Genomic DNA, 20,942 nt, shown 5'->3' with positions numbered 1-20,942 from the left:
GGCCGGCTGGCACGTGCATTTTTTTAGTTCGGCGTGGATGGTTGCCCACTGAACATTCTCCCAATCAATTATTCATTACAGGAAATCGATTTTGTAAGTACTTATAAGTAATTGAGTTAATTTTTATATTGTCATTTAATTTTATGATAAAATTTTAACTTTCTTTATGGTATAGAGTAGGTTGTATTTCGTATGAATAACAACCTAACGGCCACATATGCTTCACATCATCTTATTTGTGTTTTTTCACATGCTAAGCTTAAAAATTCATCACACGTGAGAAGATTTTTGAGATAATCAATTCCACGTTGCGAAAATGAGGGACCTTGCATATGTCTCATAAGTAATTTGGCTCCTTCTCATATTACTTAGTTTTATGATGAAATCTCAGCTTTCTTTATGTGAGATATATTTCTTCTTAAGTTTCATCGCTTTAGCTAACAAATTTAGTAGCTAGCTACGTAGCCAAATTTTCTTTATTTTTTGGGTAAAGTAAATTTTATCACCTTAACTTTGGGTCGCATGACAATCTTATACCTCACCTTTTAAACATTGAAATGTCATATATCAATTTACGAATTTGTTGTAATGTCAAACTTTCGTAAAAAGGAAAAAAAATTAATTTTTCTGTCAAATATTGATGTGCATTTAATATAAAACTAATATGGTGGCAATGGAATAAGTTAGTTAAATGGGACATTAGTGTCACTTAGTATTACGATATTTCTTTTCACTTATAAGTAAGAGGTCTTAGGTTCGAATATCGTGAATGACGAATTCGATACCAAATTAGGTTGGTCATTGTATGTCTTAGCCGAACTCCTTCTCCCCTTAGGGTAAAATATATCGTTGTACTCAAAAGAAAAAAAAATAAATATATTGGGATATTAGTGTGCAACCACTATGATATTGACTCACTGATATGGACTAATTTCAACTGCTCCCAAAGTTAGTTACATGTAAACTCGGATGTGATACATGTAAACTCAGAATTTGCGAATCTTAATTTCAATCCTTCTTTTTATATATTCTTCTTGCTGTTTATTTATTTAATTTTTTTTTTGGGACAATAGAGAACCATTCATTAGGGGCAGAGCCCAAAAGCCATACGGCAGTACAAGGAGAGAAAAAATAAACAAGGCAAAGGAAAGGGAAAAGAGATACAAAACCAAAAGAGGTCTCGCCCAAGCTGAGCCTGGGAAGGAGGCAGAGCACGACACATAAGTGAGGTTGAGGTCCAATCCGCAATCCTTCCCAAACGCAGCCTCCAAAGGTTTAAGGGGGGCAAGGGAGACCATCTTTGGATAAAATGTGAACCAGAGAGGATGGGGGTCTTAAGACCCAAACATCAGAGCGCATCCCTCTTTTACATTGCGAAGCAACCCAATCGGCTGCGCAATTCGCTTGACGAGGAATCCATCGCCAGTTGATCGAATGAAAACTATTGGAGAGGTTCTGAATTGGATTAGTAGGGGATAAATGGTCCGGTTTCCATTCTTGAAGTCACCCTTGATGTTGTTGATGAGCTCCAAAGAGTCAGATTAGAAGACCACATCCTGCAAATTGTTGTGGATCGATGAGCGGATAGCTAGAAGGGCAGCCTTTGCCTCATTTTGGAGGGGCGAGGAAGATAAGTAGGGACTAGAAGCGCCAACAACAATAGATTCGCTTGAAGATCGGAAGATAACAGCCAAACCAGACTGAAAGTTTTCGCTTCACCAAGCACCATCAAAATTAGCCTTCGTGACTCCAATTTGGGGGGGGGTTCCCAAGGCTGGAGATGAGAATTTAAGATTCGAGGTGGAGGAATCCCATATCCCACAGAACTAGCATTTGCTTTGGGGGGGTTCCCAAGGCTGGAGATGAGAATTTAAGATTCGAGGTGGAGGAATCCCATATCCCACAGAACTAGCATTTGCTTTAATAGTCCAAAGCATCTCGCGAGACCTTATCAGCGGTATATTTCGGTGAAGGAACTAAACAATTAAAGGTGCAATTACACATTGTTTTCTAAATTTTCCAACATATAAAAGAAGCTGTGGTATATACCCAAGATTGGGAATCAGAGATATGGCCCGCAACTCTCTTTAAAGCTAAAAGATGCTTGATTTGTTAATTCGATAATTGAGAGAACTAGCAAACCAAAAGCCGATGGTCCAAGGACACAAGAAAAGGACATGCTCCATTGATTATGGGAATTCTTTGCATAAAGGGCAGAGCGGGTTTGGGGCAGCCCTCCTGTTGTATAGAGCAAACATCGTAGGTAAGCAATTAGTAGCCACACGCCACAGAAAGAGTTTAATCTTGGGTAAAGTTTTTATCTTCCACATCAACTTCCAAAATGCATCCCCAGTTTGGTGAGAGCTCTGCGATGTACCCCTGCATAAGTTGAGTTCCAATGCTCTGGGATTATGACAAAAATTATAACCCGACTTCACCGAGTAAACGCCATTTTTTGTATTGGGCCAAATTAGTCGATCAGGAGAAGAACCATCCCCCGATACATGTTAACACAATTCTTCTTGTTGTTTATCTGACGGGCACGATTTGTTTTGCAAAAAGGGTGTGACCGATTAATTTGGGGTGAGGAAGGCGAGTGAAGCAAAAAGTGGATGACTAAAGTCCCAAATATATAAATTAAGAAAGAGATTAAGAAGGTGTGGTGCGGTGTTGTGGGTAGCTTTGGGATTCCATCGCAAAAACCGCATTACTTGAGGACAAACAGAAAGTTTATGTTATGTTCATTCAAAAATTGATGGGATTCATAAACGAAATAATGAAGCAATCCAGCTAATTAAAATGTAGAAGCTGCTGTCGATAGTTGAGTTTTGTCACGAAAACAATCTTATATACAAGAATGTGGAACCGGAAACTGTTCAAAATAATAATGCATACATAATATTGTATTTGGTGGGGGACTTGGACAAATAGCTCAATTTTTTACTCTAGAATTTTATTGAAATATCTCACATCGATCGTATCTTTGATAAAAGAAGAGTTTAAATATTCTAATATTACTTCAACTAATACCGAAATCTTTTGTGATAAAACCTCACAACTGATTGATTTTGTAGGTGGTAATTTCTAAGTTAGAGACAATATTGGTATTGTTGGAAGTGGATCTCTGGCCAGTCTCTTTGATAATTCTACAAATTTGAACCAAAAGTTTATGATATCTGGGCTTTATCTAGATCCATGAGCTCCGTTGTGTTTTTTGTTTTCCCATTGTGATAGCTAGCAATAGGGTAGCACACTTTCTGGCCTCATATGCAGCTAGGCATGGCGGCTCTCATTTGTAGAATTTGTTGGTCCTGAGTTTGATTTTCATTATTTTGGCATATTGATGTAAATATTTTTATTCCAATTTAATAAAGTCTTACATTCTGACAACAAAAAAATTTATGTAAAAATGACTCCAACTTAGTGATATAACAATATATCTCCTTGGTTATCAAAAAAACTAATACACCCCCAATCAATGCATGTTGAATGACACATAGAAGGTAACAAAGTCATAAAGTGACCGTGATGTGGAAAAGTACCAGTAAATTAAAATTTTACGTAATTAAAATAAGAGTATGCATGTGAGCAAGGTTGAAATCTTATCATAATGCAAAGTTCAACACATAAGTACCGGTGCAGCATAAAGTAAAGAATATTATCATCCTAGTAGTATGGATATTTATACAAAATGGAAATTAACTTCCTACATTTTTTTAAGTGCTAGTCAGCTAATGCTAGTTATTTTTCATTTCCACAAGTGTAACGTCCTATATTTTTAGTTGTATTTGTGGATATTATTATTATTATTATTATTTCTAATTAGAGTGAACCTAAGATAAGCTTTTACATAGTTGGTGACTTGATAAACCTAATAGTGAGAGGTGTCAATACTGTTTTTTCTAATCCATTTTTAAACTTATACGGGTACATTTTTTTCCGGGTAAATTACACTTTACCACCTTAAGTTTGAGGTCTATTGCAACCTCATACAACATCTTTAAAACATTTAATTTTCATACCTCATGTACTATTTTATTTCAATATAATACATCCGTTATATTTTTCATCCATTGATCCGTTAAAAGCTGATGTGGTTGCCACGTGGTAAAAAAATAATTTTTTATACATTAAAATTATTGTAATATTTACCCTTTAAAAATAATAAATAAATAAAAAACTGGCCCCAGAAATCGTCTTCCCCACCCAACCACCCTCACAACCGAGCAAGCTGTGGAAAAGGGTTTTTGTGGTGGCCGGAATCATGACCACGCTCATCACCTACGACGTTTTCCAGGTCCCTAATTCCCTCGCATTTCTCCAATTCATCGAATCGATCTTCGTTTTCACAGCGGAAATGTTGAATCTTTTGCTTCAATTTATTGCAAGAGAAGATCATGAGAGTGTCATACGGCGACGACAAGGCATTTTTCAAGTACTCGCTTTTCCTCGTCTTCTACAACCGCATCACGACGTCGGTGGTGTGGAATGGGGTTAGGGATGGACAAATACCCATTGGTTATGGGTAACCGTGGTTATCTGCCAATTTAAATTTGACGGTTATGGTTATAGGTAACCGTTTAGATAAATAAATGGTTATGGGTATAACCGTTTACCTGTGAAATTTAAATGGGCGGTTATGGGTATTACTCAAGTTTAGAAACGGGTACCCATTTAACCATTTATTTTAATATATGTAAAACTACAAAAAAAATAGTTTCTAGCTAAGTTTAGTATCCCGAGACATATTTGGTTATAAAGGGCCATATAATATATATATATGTATATATATATATATATATATATATATACACCTCACTTGAGAGAAAAATATAGTTGATAGAACGGGCCAATGTTTAATATATGAGATTGAATGTGCTAAAGCATAGAGTATTCGACAGTTTTGTTTTAGAGTCTTTTGGAGCTTTGGCCAATTCAAGATAATGATTACCTTGAGCTTTTAGAAACATTTTATTGTTGGCTGATGGGTACCTATATATATGTATATATATTTAATTGGCCTCGAGTTTTCATTAAATATTTGACCCAAAAATTAGAAATCAATTAAATGGCTTGGATCAATGAACATATGTTTCTAAATAAAAATTCAAATATTTATCAAATTAGCTTATTAGCCGACTGATGCGTACTTATATATATATATATGTATGTATGTATGTATGTATGTATGTATGTATACAAGAATATTAATTAACCTACAACCATGCATGATTCTTGTAAGAGATTGACCGTCAAATAATTGGGAGACATCGCATATATTCATAAATAATATTGTCGTTAATACAAAAGTTCATGTTAAATGTATTTATAACGGTATTTAATTGTTAGAAAAAGAAAATTATGACAAATTTCATTTTAATTTTTAAGTTGTTAAAAAAATAGGTAGACGGGTAAAAAAGAAGAAGAGTAAATTGGTTAAAAATAGGTAAACGGGTACGCGGTTATGGTTAAATGGGTATGCAGTTATGGGTATGGTTAACCGTTTATAAACGGTTATGTGTATGAGTATACCTGTTTATGTAAACACCCAACGGGGTAAACGGTTATGCGGGTAAAAACTTAAACGGTTATGGGTAAATAACCACGACTACCCACCTTTCATAACCGTTGCCCATCTCTAAATGGGGTGGAATAGAGGAGGAGGAGGGGCTTGGATTTGGACGGGCTGGAATGGAGGGTCTGGATTTGGAGGTTTAGGGTTTGGACTGGTGGTCGGAGTGGACCCCAGTTGTGGTGAGTAGGTGGAGGAGGATTGGGAGGAAAATTGGACGTATACATGCCTCCAAACACAGGCCAAACATCCTCCCTGCATGCTGTATTGACGAGGTCCATCCATCTCATCCTCTTAACTATTGAATCTTTGACTGACGTGGAATAATGGAGACCTTCAGCTGCATCTGTGAGGTATGAGGAGCTGCCAGCAGCACATACACAAATATACACATCTCCTGTCTCGTAACCATTGAAATTGCATCCACGGAATCATATATATAGCATATACCATACCTTAAGTTCCACCGCCCTTTCTAACTTTCTTAAACTATTAAATTTTCCATCGCCCTAACGGAAGATTTAGTTTTAAAACCTAATAAAAATTTAAAGCGGTGGAATGTTATTGGAGTCAGCTCAAAGTATTCTAATGCACATTCCACCATTCAAATCTCCTTCTCTGCCAACCTTTAGGGTGCGTTTGTTGCATCAGACTGTCTTAAACTGGACTAACTTCAAGGACTAAACTGGACTGGCTTAGACTAGACTAAGCTGTACTAACTAAGTGAAGCGTTTGGTGCAGTGTCGGACTAAGAAGCAGGATTATAATATTATATTATTTAATCTATATTTATTAATATATATTTTTTAAATTTAATCTATATCAATTAATATTTTATTATTTCTTTATCATTTTCCATTTTTTCTAGACTCATCTTCTTCTCTGATATCTATGCCTCTCTCTTTATCATTTTCCATTTTTTACTCCGCCCTCCGTCTCCTCCTTCCCCCTTCCTTTTTCTTCTGTTTCACATATGTACCACTATCCCCTCTCCCCTCTCTCCCCTTGTATTCATTTCGTTTCGCCTCCAAGGAAGCGCTTGGAGTAGGAGTTGCGGTGTGGCAGAGGGATCTCAAATTGCGAAGATCGTTTTCGGATCCAAAGTTCTTTAGGCGAAGACCGTTATCTCTGTTTTATGGGTCTAATTCCAGTTCAATTGACGAAAATGGAGAACCCATTTCTGCATATCGATTAAGTGTTAAGCGTTCTTTTGTCTGTTTGTTGGGAAATTTGGGCTGTGGGTTCGTCGGGAAGCAAATAGGGGGTTGGGTTCGCTGGATGATGGAAATTGGCAAAAAGGCTAGATTTTGATTACTAGGTTCGTGGGATGTTGGTAGTGGTGGAGACGGGATTAGCAATCCCGTAGTTTTCGAGGGGTTTAGCTAAGATCAGCAAGCGAAGGACTTAGTCGGCACGAGTCCGAACTAATCCCATTTAACTTAGTCCCTTGCTATACCAAACATGGGTTATTAGTCCTAGCTAGTCCAGTCCTAGCTAAGAAGGTCAAACAAACGAGGCCTAAGGGTTTCCAAGAAGACATTTCTTTTTCTTTCTCAAATAGGTTTCCGAGAAGATATTTTCTCTGTATTGTTTTCTCCAATATTGGAAGGTTGCTAAGCCGCATGAACATAAAAACTTCTGAAAGTGCAAATTAGCCCCATGGTCTTCCATAAAATCATTAGCCTTTGACACAATATTATTCAGATATTTAACAACCACCACTATGCGTGTATCCATAGAAAACTTGGGATGGGAAAATTAAAAACTATTACGTCTTTTTTCTCATTTATACTTTCTTTTACTAATGGTAAAAACTATTGACTAGCATAAGAAGGGTAGTATGGTCAAAATGTTTAAAATGGTGCTGATGTGTAAAACTGTTATAAAAGACAGTTAGTTAGTTAGATTGGTTGGATTAAAAAAAGCTTAGGAGATAAGGTAGTACTTGGATATATAAGGGTGTAAGAATCTTGTAAACGGTATTCATTCAATGCAATACACCGAAACTCATATCTTTTGATCTCTCTCTATCTACAATTCTCTTTCTCTCTATCTCTAAGTTTTTCTGGTTTTCTTTGATTCTCTGATCACTGTTATCATGGTATCACTCGCCAAGACGGTTCTCGGTGCCATTTCTTCCGCTGAAGTTTAAAGAATTGGAGATTTCTTGGAGATTCTTTGCAAACAGGGTCAAGGGTTTCGTTCATATCAGGTTCTTTCTTTCTGTTTTCGCAGTGCGCACCATCTGTTTGTGTTATGTTCTAAATGAAGAGTGTTTGTTATTTGTCTATGAATTTGAAGGCCGATAGCCATTGTTAGCAAATTGAAAGGCCGATAGCCATTGTGTGATCCCGTAAGAGGCCGATAGCCATTGGTTGATCACGATTCATTGCGGTTACGAAGCTGTTTTCATAAGAAGGGTAGTATAGTTGGGGTTCAAGAACACATTTTATTTGGTTGTTTGGTATTCATATTATCTGTTTTCTGGTTCAAATGGCGGCATCTAATGTCAAGATTGAAGGTTTGCTTGGTATGCTCACGGTAAAGCTTCAGGATGACAATTTTGTTAAATGGAGTTTTCAGTTTCAGTCTGTTCTTAGGGGATACGATCTTTTTGATCATTACACGGGTGACGATCCATGTCCTCTGAGATTTGTTATTGATGCAGAGGCAGGAGTTACTAATGAAGTCACTGTGGTGTATAAAGATTGGGTGAAGAAAGATCTAGCGTTACTTAGTCTTCTCATTGCTACATTGTCTGATGATGTTATGGAGCACATTATTCGTTGTAAGACTGCGTGTGAGGCTTGGACTTGTTTACAAGAACGATTTGCGTCTGTCTCCATGGTTAGAATCAATCAACTGAAGAGTGAATTGCATACTATTCAAAAAGGTGGGGAATCTGTGGATAGGTTTCTTTTACAGGTTAAAGCAATTAAAGATCAACTAGTGTCTGCTGGAGAAAGGATAACTGAGAATGATTTTCTTATAGATGTGCTATCTGGATTACCTCATGAGTTTGAAATGATAAAGACTGTGATATTGGCTCGGGATTCTCCTATATCATATAAAGATTTAAGGGCGCAACTTCTTGGTGCAGAGGCTAATATTGAATCAAGAATGAAGTCTTTGAGTACAACCATGGCAACGATGTATGTTCACGGAGAAGGTTCTGGTTCCAATGGTTTTCAAACTAATCATAACAGTTTTGAAGTTGGTGAAACTTCAAATTCTCATCTGTTTCAAAGGGAATATGATGAAGAACGTTCTAATGCTTTTCATGGTGGTTCTGGTTTTGTGGGGAATGGTGACAAGTTTATACAGAAAAGCAATTTTTCTGGGGGAAATAGGAAATATAATGGCAATTATAACAATGGTAATTTTGATCATCGAAGTAACAATAGTTCAAGAAATTTCTCTGGTAATGGGAATCAATTTGGTCACAGAAGTAACAATGGCAGTTTTAATGGCAATTTCTCTGGAAATGGTAAAAAATTTCAGTCACAGAATGGAAGCAGTTTCTCAGGAAATGGAAACAATCTCTCAAGTAGTGGTTTTCAGAAGAGTAATACCTGGAATGGTAATACAAATTACAGATCGGGTATTTCACCTGAATGTCAAATATGTTCTAGGAGAGGACATACAGCAGCTAATTGCTATCACAGAGCGCTACTGGTAATACAGGGTTCATTGCTTGCCAGATTTGTGGAAAAAGAGGACATATTGCACTGGAGTGTTATCATCGAAATAATTTTGCTTATCAGGGTAATCCACCACCTCCTTCCTTGACTGCAATGACTGCACAAGCTCATATTGGACAGAATGCACCACAGAACAATGGACATGGGTTCTCGAATGGGGATACTTGGATTCTAGACAAGCTACACACCATATGACTTCTAATATTCATGCTCTCTCTCAAGTCAATCCTTACAATGGAGATGAGACAATAACAATTGGAAATGGTGAAGGTTTGGCAGTCAAGAATATTGGTTCTTCTACAATTATAAATCCTACTAATACTTTAACTTTGCATAATGTTTTGCATGTGCCTCAAATCACTGTCAATCTTCTTTATGTTAAGAAACTATGCCACGATAATGGATGTTGGTTTATTTGTGATGATGTGGATTTCTTTATACAGGACAAGGCCACAAGGGTGATTTTGTACCAAGGAATGAGTGATGATAGGGAACTCTTCAAGATTCCAGCGACTACCTTTGACAATTCATTTGCTACAAGGTTAAGTCGATGTGCTGCATTCTTGGGTCAGAAAGTAAGGACTGCGATTTGGCATCAACGGCTAGGACATCCATCTGAGGAGATTTTGGCTAGAATGTTGAAGGCTACTGATATTACTATTAGTAAAGATTCTTGTCCCAATATGTGTACTTCTTGTGTAAAAGGGAAAATGTGTAGACAAGTATTTCCAGTTCGACAGAATAAAGCTAAGTGTTTGTTTGAGAAAGTTCACTCCGATGTATGGGGACCATCTCAAATACAATCTGTAGAAGGATATAAGTACTACATTACATTTGTGGATGAATTTTCCAGATTCATGTGGATATTTCCCATGATTAATAAATCAGAAGCTTGTTCAATTTTTGTGAAGTTCACTGCCTTTGTGTTCAATCAGTTTAATACTTCAATTAAATGTTTTCAATCTGATGGAGGAGGTGAATATATGAGTAAAGAATTTAAGGGGTTTCTAGCAAGTAAGGGTATTTCACATATGATTTCTTGCCCCTATACTCCTCAGCAGAATGGTATTGCTGAAAGGAGACATCGTCATGTGGTAGAAACTGCCATCACTTTAATGACAGAAGCAAATTTGCCTCAAATATTCTGGTATCATGCTTGCTCTCATGCAGTCTTCTTAATTAACAGAATGCCATCTCAGACGTTAGAGTTTAAGTCTCCATATCAGCTTTTGTTTGGGAAAACACCAGAGATTCATAATTTTAAAGTCTTTGGCACTGCCATTTATCCTTTACTGAGACCATATACTGTCAACAAGTTTCAAGCTCGATCTTCATTATGTGTTTTTCTTGGCTATGCTTTGGGATACAAATGAGCAATATGCTATGATCTGACCAATAGAAAATTGATTTTGTCACGACATGTCATATACAATGAAGCAGTGTTTCCATATAAAACAGAACCATCTCGAGGATGTATTCATTCTGAAAAGCCTAAGCAGATAACAGGAGATGTGGTTATGGTTCAAATGCCTATTCCTGCAGTTAATAGTTCAGTACCAGTATCAAGTGGTGTGTCTATTTATGAGTTACAAGCAGATTCAGTTCCAGATACTGTTTCTCAGCAGCAAGTTTCAAGTGTGCAGCCAAGTACTGATATGGCAGCATCTGATCCATCTAGTTCAAGCACATCTCCAACATCAACTTCCCATCATCATCACTCCACTTCAGAAGTCAAGAATCACCCTTGTTGCCTGTCCATCACAGTTCCCAACTAGAGGTATTACTTCTTATTTCTCCACACCTAAGTGAACATTCTGAAAATCATTCCATATCCCCAGATGCATTATCTACTCATCCCATGGTTACAAGATTGAAGAGTGGGACTATACAAAGACAGGATTATGCTGCATACTTGACATCTTTTCCAGAATTAAAAACATTACAAATTACAGAAGATGAGGTGTTTTCTGGTGGTTATTCATTTGTGACAGAGATAACTGATACTAAAGAACCTTCTAATTTTCGAAAAGCTGCAAGTATTCCACATTGGCAGAAAGCAATGCAGGAAGAATATGACTCTCTTAGGGCTCAAGGTACCTAGCAGCTAGTTCCATATCCTAGTAACCGATCTGTGGTTGGTAGTAAATGGGTTTACAAGGTAAAAAAGAACTCTGATGGCAGTATATCAAGATACAAAGCTCGGTTGGTGGCTCAAGGATTCTCGCAGGAGCATGGAATTGATTATTCAGAGACGTTTAGTCCCGTTGTTAGACACACAACCGTAAGAATCATTCTTGCTATGGCTGCAATGCATCACTGGGAGATGAAACAGTTAGACATTAAAAATGCATTCTTACATGGGGATTTACAATAGGAGGTTTATATGCAACAACCTCAGGGTTTTTTTGATCCTACCTATCCTACTCATGTATGTAAACTGGTTAAATCATTGTACGGCCTTAAACAAGCACCATGAGCCTGGAACTCTAAGTTTACCAGCTATCTGGGTGCTATGGGATTTCATGCTTCATTGTCTGACACCAGTTTGTTTGTAAAACACAATGGTGCTGATATCATCATCCTGCTTCTCTATGTGGATGATATAATTTTGACAGGTTCTAAGTCTGTCCAAGTTCAACAAGTCATTCATGAATTATCAGAGGTGTTTGAGTTAAAAGATTTGGGAAGACTCAGCTATTTCTTGGGCCTACAGATATCATATCACTCCAATGGTGATATATTTGTAAACCAGTCGAAATACATCACAGATTTGATACATAAAGCTGGAATGGACTCTTGTAAGCCGGCCACAACACCATGTAAGCCACACAATTCATTACTTGTCACTGAAGGCATGTCATTGCCTGATCCTACATTTTACAGAAGTATTGTAGGTTCTCTCCAATACCTGACATTTACTAGGCCGGATATTGCCTTTGCGGTTAATTCTGTGTGCCAATTTATGAAAGCACCAACTGATGTTCATCTTGGTGTTGTGAAAAGAATCTTGAGGTATCTTAAAGGTACAACGCAGTATGGTATTGTGTATTTAGCAGCTACAAACCCGATTCTCAATGCTTTTTCAGACTCGGATTGGGCTGCAGATTTAAACACTCGAAGGTCTGTGACCGGTTATCTTGTTTTCCTTGGTAATAATCCTATTTCCTGGCAGTCGAAGAAGCAAAGTTCTGTCTCTCGAAGCTCTACTGAAGCGGAATACAAAGCCTTGGCTCACACTGCAGCTGATCTAGCTTGGATAAGGGCGGTTTTGAAGGATTTGGCGTTGTTTATGCCATCACCACCAGTTATACACTGTGATAATCTGTCTGCGATTGCATTAAGTGCAAATCCAGTGTTTCATTCCCGAATTAAGCATTTGGATACGAATTACCATTTTGTAAGAGAGAAGGTGCAACAAGGTGATTTAGCAGTCTCCTACATTCCCACTGAAGATCAATCTGCCGATATTCTAACTAAGGGGTTGCATGGTCCGTTATTCGTCAAGCATTGTTACAATCTTAAACTTGGTAACCCAAGTTAAGATTGAGGGGGGATATTGACTAGCATAAGAAGGGTAGTATGGTCAAAATGTTTAAAATGGTGCTGATGTGTAAAACTGTTATAAAAGACAGTTAGTTAGTTAGATTGGTTGGATTAAAAAAAGCTTAGGAGATAAGGTAGTACTTGGATAAATAAGGGTGTAAGAATCTTGTAAACGGTATTCATTCAATGCAATACACCGAAACTCATATCTTTTGATCTCTCTCTCTATCTACAATTCTCTTTCTCTCTATCTCTAAGTTTTTCTGGTTTTCTTTGATTCTCTGATCACTGTTATCAAAAACATGGCCACCGCACAAAAAGGGACAAATATAGATGATAAAATGATTTTTGTACCCTAAACCTACCCAGGTGAATCTCGACATAAATCACTTAGCAATGGGCATATATATATATATATATATGGTATTTGGAGGATTAATATGCAAGAAAACTAACTTGGAAAGATATTTAGATGCAAGTGGAGGGATTTGACATTATAATATTGTTTCTCCCATTTGTTTGGGTGGTGGAGGTTTGCCAAGAGAATTGTTTAATCAAGATAAGTGCATGCTTTTTCATGCAAGTGGATGGAAAGTCACCATGCATGCTTTCGGGCAAGAATATGTGAAAGAAGCAAACTTGTTTCTTTTAATTGTTAGTTTATTACAAGTGGGAAAACATGTGATGAAAACATGTGGTGGAAATGCAAGTTCCCCTTTTAATATTATTTCTCCATGCAAGTTGTCAAGTGAAATACAAGCTGCCCAAGCAATTGAATACAAACTGCCCAAGTTTCTTTTGGGCAGGTGCAATGTCTTCAACAGGGGGTTTCCTCCAAACCTCTATATAAAGGAGCACAAACACAAGGATTAGACACACTCAAAACAACCAATCAAAACTCTACTCAAATTAGCTCATCAGCTTCCTTGTAGACATTTATTTTTAGCCAAGCATCCTTTGCTTTTCTTGTTTATTAGCTCTGCTACTCACTTGTAGTATCGATCTAATTTGTAGCTTTTATGTACTCATTTTCAGTCATATAAATTACAAGCAATCTACAATATTAGTCACTTTCCTCTGTCATTTATATTTCCAAGCGACCTTGTCATTTACATATTGTTCTATCTCTCCATATAAGTAAAGTCCTTATTTTTAAAGCAAACAAAGAACCTTAATTTGAGCAACTCCCACTCAAATGGCACAATCTCTTGATTTGAAGTCAAAATGCGCAACCTTAATCATTCAAATCCCGTCTACTAGCGGCATCTAGTAGTGGCACGCCCGCACCCACCAATCTCGTATGTGAAGTAAATCCCCGGCATGCACGCAAGGCCCCATGGCGGATTTAGGGAGTGAACAGCTGGATTTTTTTTTTTTGGGTTCTGGGGATCTCGTAATCATAACCGTTCAGCGTACATCGTGGGATCAATTTTTGTTAGGTACTATTTATATTTATTTTAAAATTTTAAAATTTAAAATAATTTATAACTGTATAATGTACGATGAACGATTATGATTAGAAGATTATCAAGAAAATGATTTCCATATATATAATTGTAATATGCCCATCAAATGATGTTCAGTGGGTCTGCATATCCCTTCAAGTCGTAAATTGAGGCATGCAGAGACAGTCTGCCATGAGGTGGGACCGGCGGTTTCCCACAAAGCATTTTAGTGATGTAAAAGATTGCGATTAGATGAGGGTTGGCAATGTTCGATAAGGTACCCCGTATAGAATCTTGCCGGTTGGGCGGCACAAGTTCGTCACCAACTCACTTACCCAGGTGCACATAAACGGGACAAGAGACGTTTGGGGTAAAACTGGAAGGTTGATAAATTATTTGTTTGGGTCAATTTTATTGAACTGGTTTGATGTTGAGTTTTGTCCTAATCATTAAATAAAATTATTACATATTTTTTTTTATTAAAATTGAAAGTATTAAATTTATTTTCATTAGTTTCCCTATTTATTAATCAAACCAATATTAATTGTAACTAATTTAGATATTATGAAATAGAAATTGCAAATACTGAATTTGAATTCGTAGAACGAATGCAATGTAAATTTTGAGCTTCAATGACACGCAACTTAGTCTTTTAGATCATTAATGGCTTATTTACGTAGCCGTAATCACAATAGAAAGAGTTGGAATAATGAGAGGTCTGAATCGGATTCATGTTGAAATTGTTTATTTAAATGTTTTGGAATCCGAATGAGAATAAAGTTGAGTTCATGTGGATTGTTTACTAATTCACCTGAATCGAAATAGAAATTAATATGATTACTAAAATCTCCTTGTTTTTGTTTTATTTCATTCCTATATTTATTTTTAATAACATTTTAAATAGTTATTTTTATTTGTTTGTTAAAGTGAAGAGTTAAACTGTCACTATTGTAATAAATTAGTTTATAATTTTATTAGCAAACGATATTAGCTATATCAATGGGTGAGTGGAGTGAGCTAAACCTCACAATAAGCTAGTAATAATATGGTTCAAATTCGCGTTTAGCGAGAATCAAATTAAAACCATTCACTTACAAGTAAAGAAGAATACAACTAGAAAATAACCTACATATCCCACTGCAACACTCTCTCTCGAGATCTCAAATTATTTCTTTGATTGGAAGCCATAGAATAGGGTCCTTTCTCTCTCTGCATTACTTTCTTGTACAACTAATTGCATGGGAAGTGAAGGTTGTTGGTGTGGGGGAAGGTACGACGGGGGTTAATAGCAGGTGGTGGGGGAAGGCACAGCGGAAAGCGGGGGTTGCTAGTGGTGGAGGCGGTAGTTGTGTGAATAGCACAGAGAAGAAAGAACGTGCAGATTGTTGTTGGGTTATGTGAGGGTATAATATGTACAAAAAGTGGATTCTCCTGGAATCAAGATTACCACCTAAATGTAAGGTGTTCAAATCCTCCACATTTTGGAGTTGGCTTCCAACATTCGTGTGGGCCCCACCAACCTTTGGATTCCCTAAATTTGGTGAACACTATTGTATCTTATAATTGGAATTCAATTTCATATGTTGATTCCGATTACAATTGCGTAAACAAGTTATAAATCTACAAGTGTAAGTTTCTTACTCAATTACAAGGGTGTGGAAATCAATTCATGGGTTTGCCTTTATTTTTAATATACTATTATTAGGGGAGGAGGAGAGTTCGAAATTATTACGATAATTTAGGAGATAAAAAGTTTTGAACCCAGAACGCATGAGTAAAAACCTAATACTCTATATACTAAGATATTAAACTACATGTAAAAATTATGCGTTTGCCTAATTGACCTAAAGCTAATAAATAAATAAAGCTTATTGACCCAAACCAAAATTGATTGTGATATATTCCTAATTACAAAGGATTATATTGCTCTTAACCTTAAAAAATAATTTATAAAAAATAAAAAACCTAAAGAAATAATTTAAATTTCGGCCCCAACGAACCTTACAATTCTTGCTCCACCACTACACACATTGCTATCAACTATTTAATATCAAAACTAAAATCTTCTTTACTTGTAAGTTCAAACCAACTTATTTGGCAAGTTCAAATACACTTGCTCCACCTCAACTCTCGTCGAAGGCAAGTTCAAATCAACTTATTTGGCTAGCCCAATATGTAACTTAGTTTAAATTCTTCTACCCTTTAATGTAAATATATATCGTTTTATTAAAAAAAAATCAAAGCTAAAATCCTAAACCATTATTTGAATTATGTCATCTTTCAAAATTTCCTCAACAAATCTTCAATTTTACAGAATGAAGTTTCCTCTCATACATGTAAGATATTTTGGAATATTTGTTTAATTGCTCATCAAGAAAAATGACCAAAACAAATTTGTAAACGAGTTAAATTGGCTCAATTATGTTACATTGTTACGTTTGGTGCGTTAAAAAAAAATGTTACGTTGGTTTGACATGATGTGCAACTTGAGGTTTATGCCGAATCATACCAGCTTTTGCCCATCCCTAGCCTATAGACATGAATTTATGTCCTAATTGTGATTTAAAAAAAAAGGGCGGACTTTCTTTGTGTTATAGGTGTTCGACTTTGGTGCGTGGCATGTTTTTCACTCTTGGACCTTTGAGATATTAATATTGCTAACATTTATTTCTTTAACCAACCGAAAAAAAAACCCTAAACTATTACGGGAATAATTTTGGGGAGTTAAGAGTTCTTAAACCCACGATGCATGAGTAGAAACCTAATATTTTATTCAGTAAAATATTGGAACACATGCAACAAAATCAAAATTTGCTAACATTTATTGGCCTTTTTAGCCAAAATGATCCTTAAGATTTGCATATAACTCCTCACTTTGGTCCTTGATATTTGAAATCAATAGAATTGGTCCCTGAGTTTGTCCACAATCAATTATTTTGGTCATTCTATGAAAAATCTCCATAAAATAAGGGTAAAATGACAAAAATATCCTCAATTTTGTCAAATCATTTTGGCATATTGTTTATTAAATTGAGGTTAATTTTGTCATTTTGATACTTATTTAACATAATTTTTCACCTAAGGACTAAAATGATTGATTGTGGACAAACTTAAGAATCAATTCTATTGATTTCAAATCTTAGGGACTAAAATGAGAAGTTACATAAATTTCAGAGACCATTTTGACTAAAAAAAACCCATTTATTGACCAAAATATCTCTGCAGCCCTATAAGTTGGTAGTTGAACACAGGAACTGCGATCCTGTACCTACCACCTGCGCCGTTATACTAATACAAATACTACTCGAAGCAGCCGAGCCTCTCTGGTCGCTCGCAGTTGTATCTCGTAGGTGGGTTGAGGGTGAGGCTTTCTATTCTAACAACACAATTCGTCAGGCACGTGATGCCCAGCTACCCTCTTTCACCATTTTCATATAAATACAACCGCTTCCCTTAACATTTTGTCACACCCTCAACTTCTACCTTACCATTGCAACTGTAACTAGCCTCTTTGATCTTTCTCGACGATCGGATATACAGAAAAAATGGTTACAGTCGAGGAAGTTCGCAAGGCTCAACGGGCGGAGGGTCCAGCCACAGTCATGGCCATCGGGACAGCAACTCCTTCCAACTGTGTGGATCAGGCTACCTACCCCGACTACTACTTTCGTATCACCAACAGCGAGCACAAGGTTGAGCTCAAAGAAAAATTCCAGCGCATGTGTATGTACTCCTTAACTTCTCCGTTTTTCTTATTTTACTAATCTTGCGTTTTGGCTTCTTTAATAAATATATATATATATATATAGCAATTTGTTTATAGTTCATCAGCTGTGGATCTATAATTTGTTGCATAATTAATTTTGTATATACATGCAAATATTTTCAGGCGACAAATCTATGATCAAGAAACGTTATATGTACTTGACTGAAGAAATTTTAAAAGAGAACCCAAGTGTGTGCGAGTACATGGCTCCTTCAATTGATGCAAGGCAGGACATGGTGGTTGTGGAAGTCCCAAAACTTGGCAAAGAGGCTGCCACCAAAGCCATCAAGGAATGGGGACAGCCCAAGTCCAAAATCACCCACTTGGTCTTTTGCACCACCAGCGGTGTCGACATGCCTGGCGCCGACTACCAACTCACCAAGCTCTTGGGCCTCCGCCCCTCCGTCAAGCGCCTCATGATGTACCAGCAAGGGTGCTTCGCCGGTGGGACGGTCCTCCGTTTGGCCAAGGACTTGGCCGAAAACAACAAGGGTGCACGTGTTCTTGTTGTGTGCTCTGAGATCACCGCGGTTACCTTCCGTGGGCCTAGTGACACCCACCTTGATAGTCTTGTGGGCCAAGCTTTGTTTGGCGACGGTGCAGCGGCCGTAATCATTGGTGCGGATCCAGTGCCCGAAGTCGAGAAGCCCTTGTTTGAATTGGTGTCGGCGGCACAAACCATTCTCCCCGACAGTGATGGGGCTATCGACGGACATCTCCGTGAAGTAGGGCTTACATTTCACCTTCTCAAGGATGTTCCCGGGCTTATTTCGAAGAACATCGAAAAGAGCCTTAATGAGGCTTTCAAGCCTATTGGGATTTCGGACTGGAACTCACTCTTCTGGATTGCACACCCAGGTGGCCCTGCTATTCTGGACCAAGTAGAGGCCAAGTTGGCATTGAAGCCGGAGAAACTAGAAGCAACAAGGCAAGTGTTGTCGGATTACGGTAACATGTCGAGTGCTTGTGTGCTTTTTATTTTGGACGAGGTCAGGAGGAAGTCCGCCGAGAAAGGACTCAAAACGACCGGGGAGGGACTGGAGTGGGGTGTGCTTTTCGGATTTGGGCCCGGCCTCACGGTGGAGACCGTCGTGCTTCACAGCGTGGGTTTAACGGCTTGAAGTTGAAGTTTCAATAACTATTTATCTATCTGCTTTGTATTTGTACTAAATTTTCCACCGGTATATCTTGTGGTTATTTCTTTGGGTTTTTGGATTTTTTACTTTGACTTGGGGAAACTTTGGAGTAATATTTGCTGCAAAAATGTTATTTTCATCATTTATTTGTATCGTTTTATTAATAGAGATGGAATCCATATATGTTGGTGGATCCTATTTTTATTAGAGAGATAGTACAAATAGATGATATTTATGAATTGAAGACACAGCGAAGGGAACCATGCATGTAAGGATAAATTAATAAATATATTGGAGCTACTCTTCCATGCTTCACCTGATCAAGTATTATAAATTTATAATCGCTTAGCTACTCTTCTCTTCCATGTTTGAACATACAGTTAGTTTTGCAAAACTAAGACTTCAATTCATATCTACAATTCGTTTTGTTATTTTAGTTTTACTTATGTTGTTTAATGATAAAGAAAAAATACAAGGGACGAAGTATTTCTTATTTCTTCTTTTCTCTGTCACTTTACCTTTCATTTCTCATATCTCAAGTACAAAAAATAAAATCTGAAAACTAAATCCAAAATAATTATCAAACCAGGCATAAATGACTCCGTTTTTAATTAATTTCAATAAGTGACTAGAAAAGAGAGACAACATTTATTATGTAGAAACAATATCTTTAATCTTTACTATTAGAGAGTCAGAAGGAAAGTTTAGTGTCTTGAGGCTTCACCAAAAATAATTAGACTATAAAGCCCCTCAAACAAATTTTTTTTTAAAAACAGACAGAAAAAATAAATATAAAAACCAAAGGGTAATTTTGTTAGAAAGAAAAAAAATTATAATTCGTTTTATTAGGAAAAAAAAGAGATAAAAAAGGGGATGTGCTGAAATCCCTGATTTATTTTCTTATAAAAAAAATGAGATAAAAAGAATTTAACCCAACCAACCAACACCACTCCTCCTCCATTTTAGGAGAGCGAGAGTGTTTAATATCTCACAGAAATAAAAATAAGAAAATACAAAATAAAACGCAATCATAGTTGTGAACAAGGAAAATTCCTGAAACGAAAGAGACAAGAACAAACGTGCACAAACAAATATTTGTATTTGATAGTTTTGGGTTACAATCTCTCTCTAATTTGATCCTCTGATTCGATCTCCGTAAGGTGTGTATTTGTGGGTGTTTCGTTGATCCAAGGGCCGTCGAGGCTTGATCTTGGATGAACAGTTGGAACTTTCTTCAAAGGGCCGTGGGCTTGATCTTTGAAGGTGGATTTGGGCGGATCTTCAAGGGCTTTTGGGCTTGATCTTGAAGAATGGTTGATGAACAGATCTTCAAGGGGCTTTTGGGCTTAATCTTGAAGAACGGTTGGATGTGTGGATTTGTCGACGTTTTTTTATCCAAAGGGCCGTTGGGGCTTGATCTTGGAAGAACGATGAACGAAGACCACTTTCTTCAAGGGCCGTCGGGGCTTGATCTTGAAGGTGGATGATTGTTGATCCAAAGGGCCGTTGGGGCTTGATCTTGGATGAACGGATGATGAACGATGGTGCTTTCTTCAAAGGTTGTTGGGGCTTGATCTTGAAAGAGCGATGGGCGAAGAACGAAGAACGAAGAGAGCTTTCTTGATTCTTCGGGAACCTGGATGCTTGAGAGCTTCGGAGTTTCAGAGCTTCAGAGCTTCAAGGTGTAATATGACTTCCTCCCAAATGAATGAAATGGGCTTGTATTTATAGAATTTTCCAAGACCTAATTTTGAATATAATATCCCAGATGAAATAAGT

The 20,942-nt window shown here is 37.1% G+C and overlaps 1 protein-coding gene across 1 annotated transcript; it reads left to right on the top strand.

The window, feature by feature from the left end:
• The first annotated feature begins 17,598 nt into the window (after positions 1-17,598).
• On the top strand, positions 17,599-19,478 carry LOC126619846 (polyketide synthase 5). The gene is made up of 2 exons (XM_050288262.1): positions 17,599-17,984; positions 18,151-19,478. Exons 1-2 carry the CDS (start codon positions 17,807-17,809, stop codon positions 19,146-19,148), a joined length of 1,176 nt encoding a protein of 391 aa, XP_050144219.1. The 5' UTR covers positions 17,599-17,806; the 3' UTR covers positions 19,149-19,478.
• The last annotated feature ends 1,464 nt before the right edge of the window (positions 19,479-20,942 follow it).

The sequence above is a fragment of the Malus sylvestris genome, chromosome 4 (assembly GCF_916048215.2).
Source record: "Malus sylvestris chromosome 4, drMalSylv7.2, whole genome shotgun sequence".
In the NCBI taxonomy this organism is placed as follows: domain Eukaryota; kingdom Viridiplantae; phylum Streptophyta; class Magnoliopsida; order Rosales; family Rosaceae; genus Malus; species Malus sylvestris.
The sequence above is the reverse complement of the archived record's forward strand: the minus strand, read 5'-3'. Positions and strand labels throughout refer to the sequence as shown.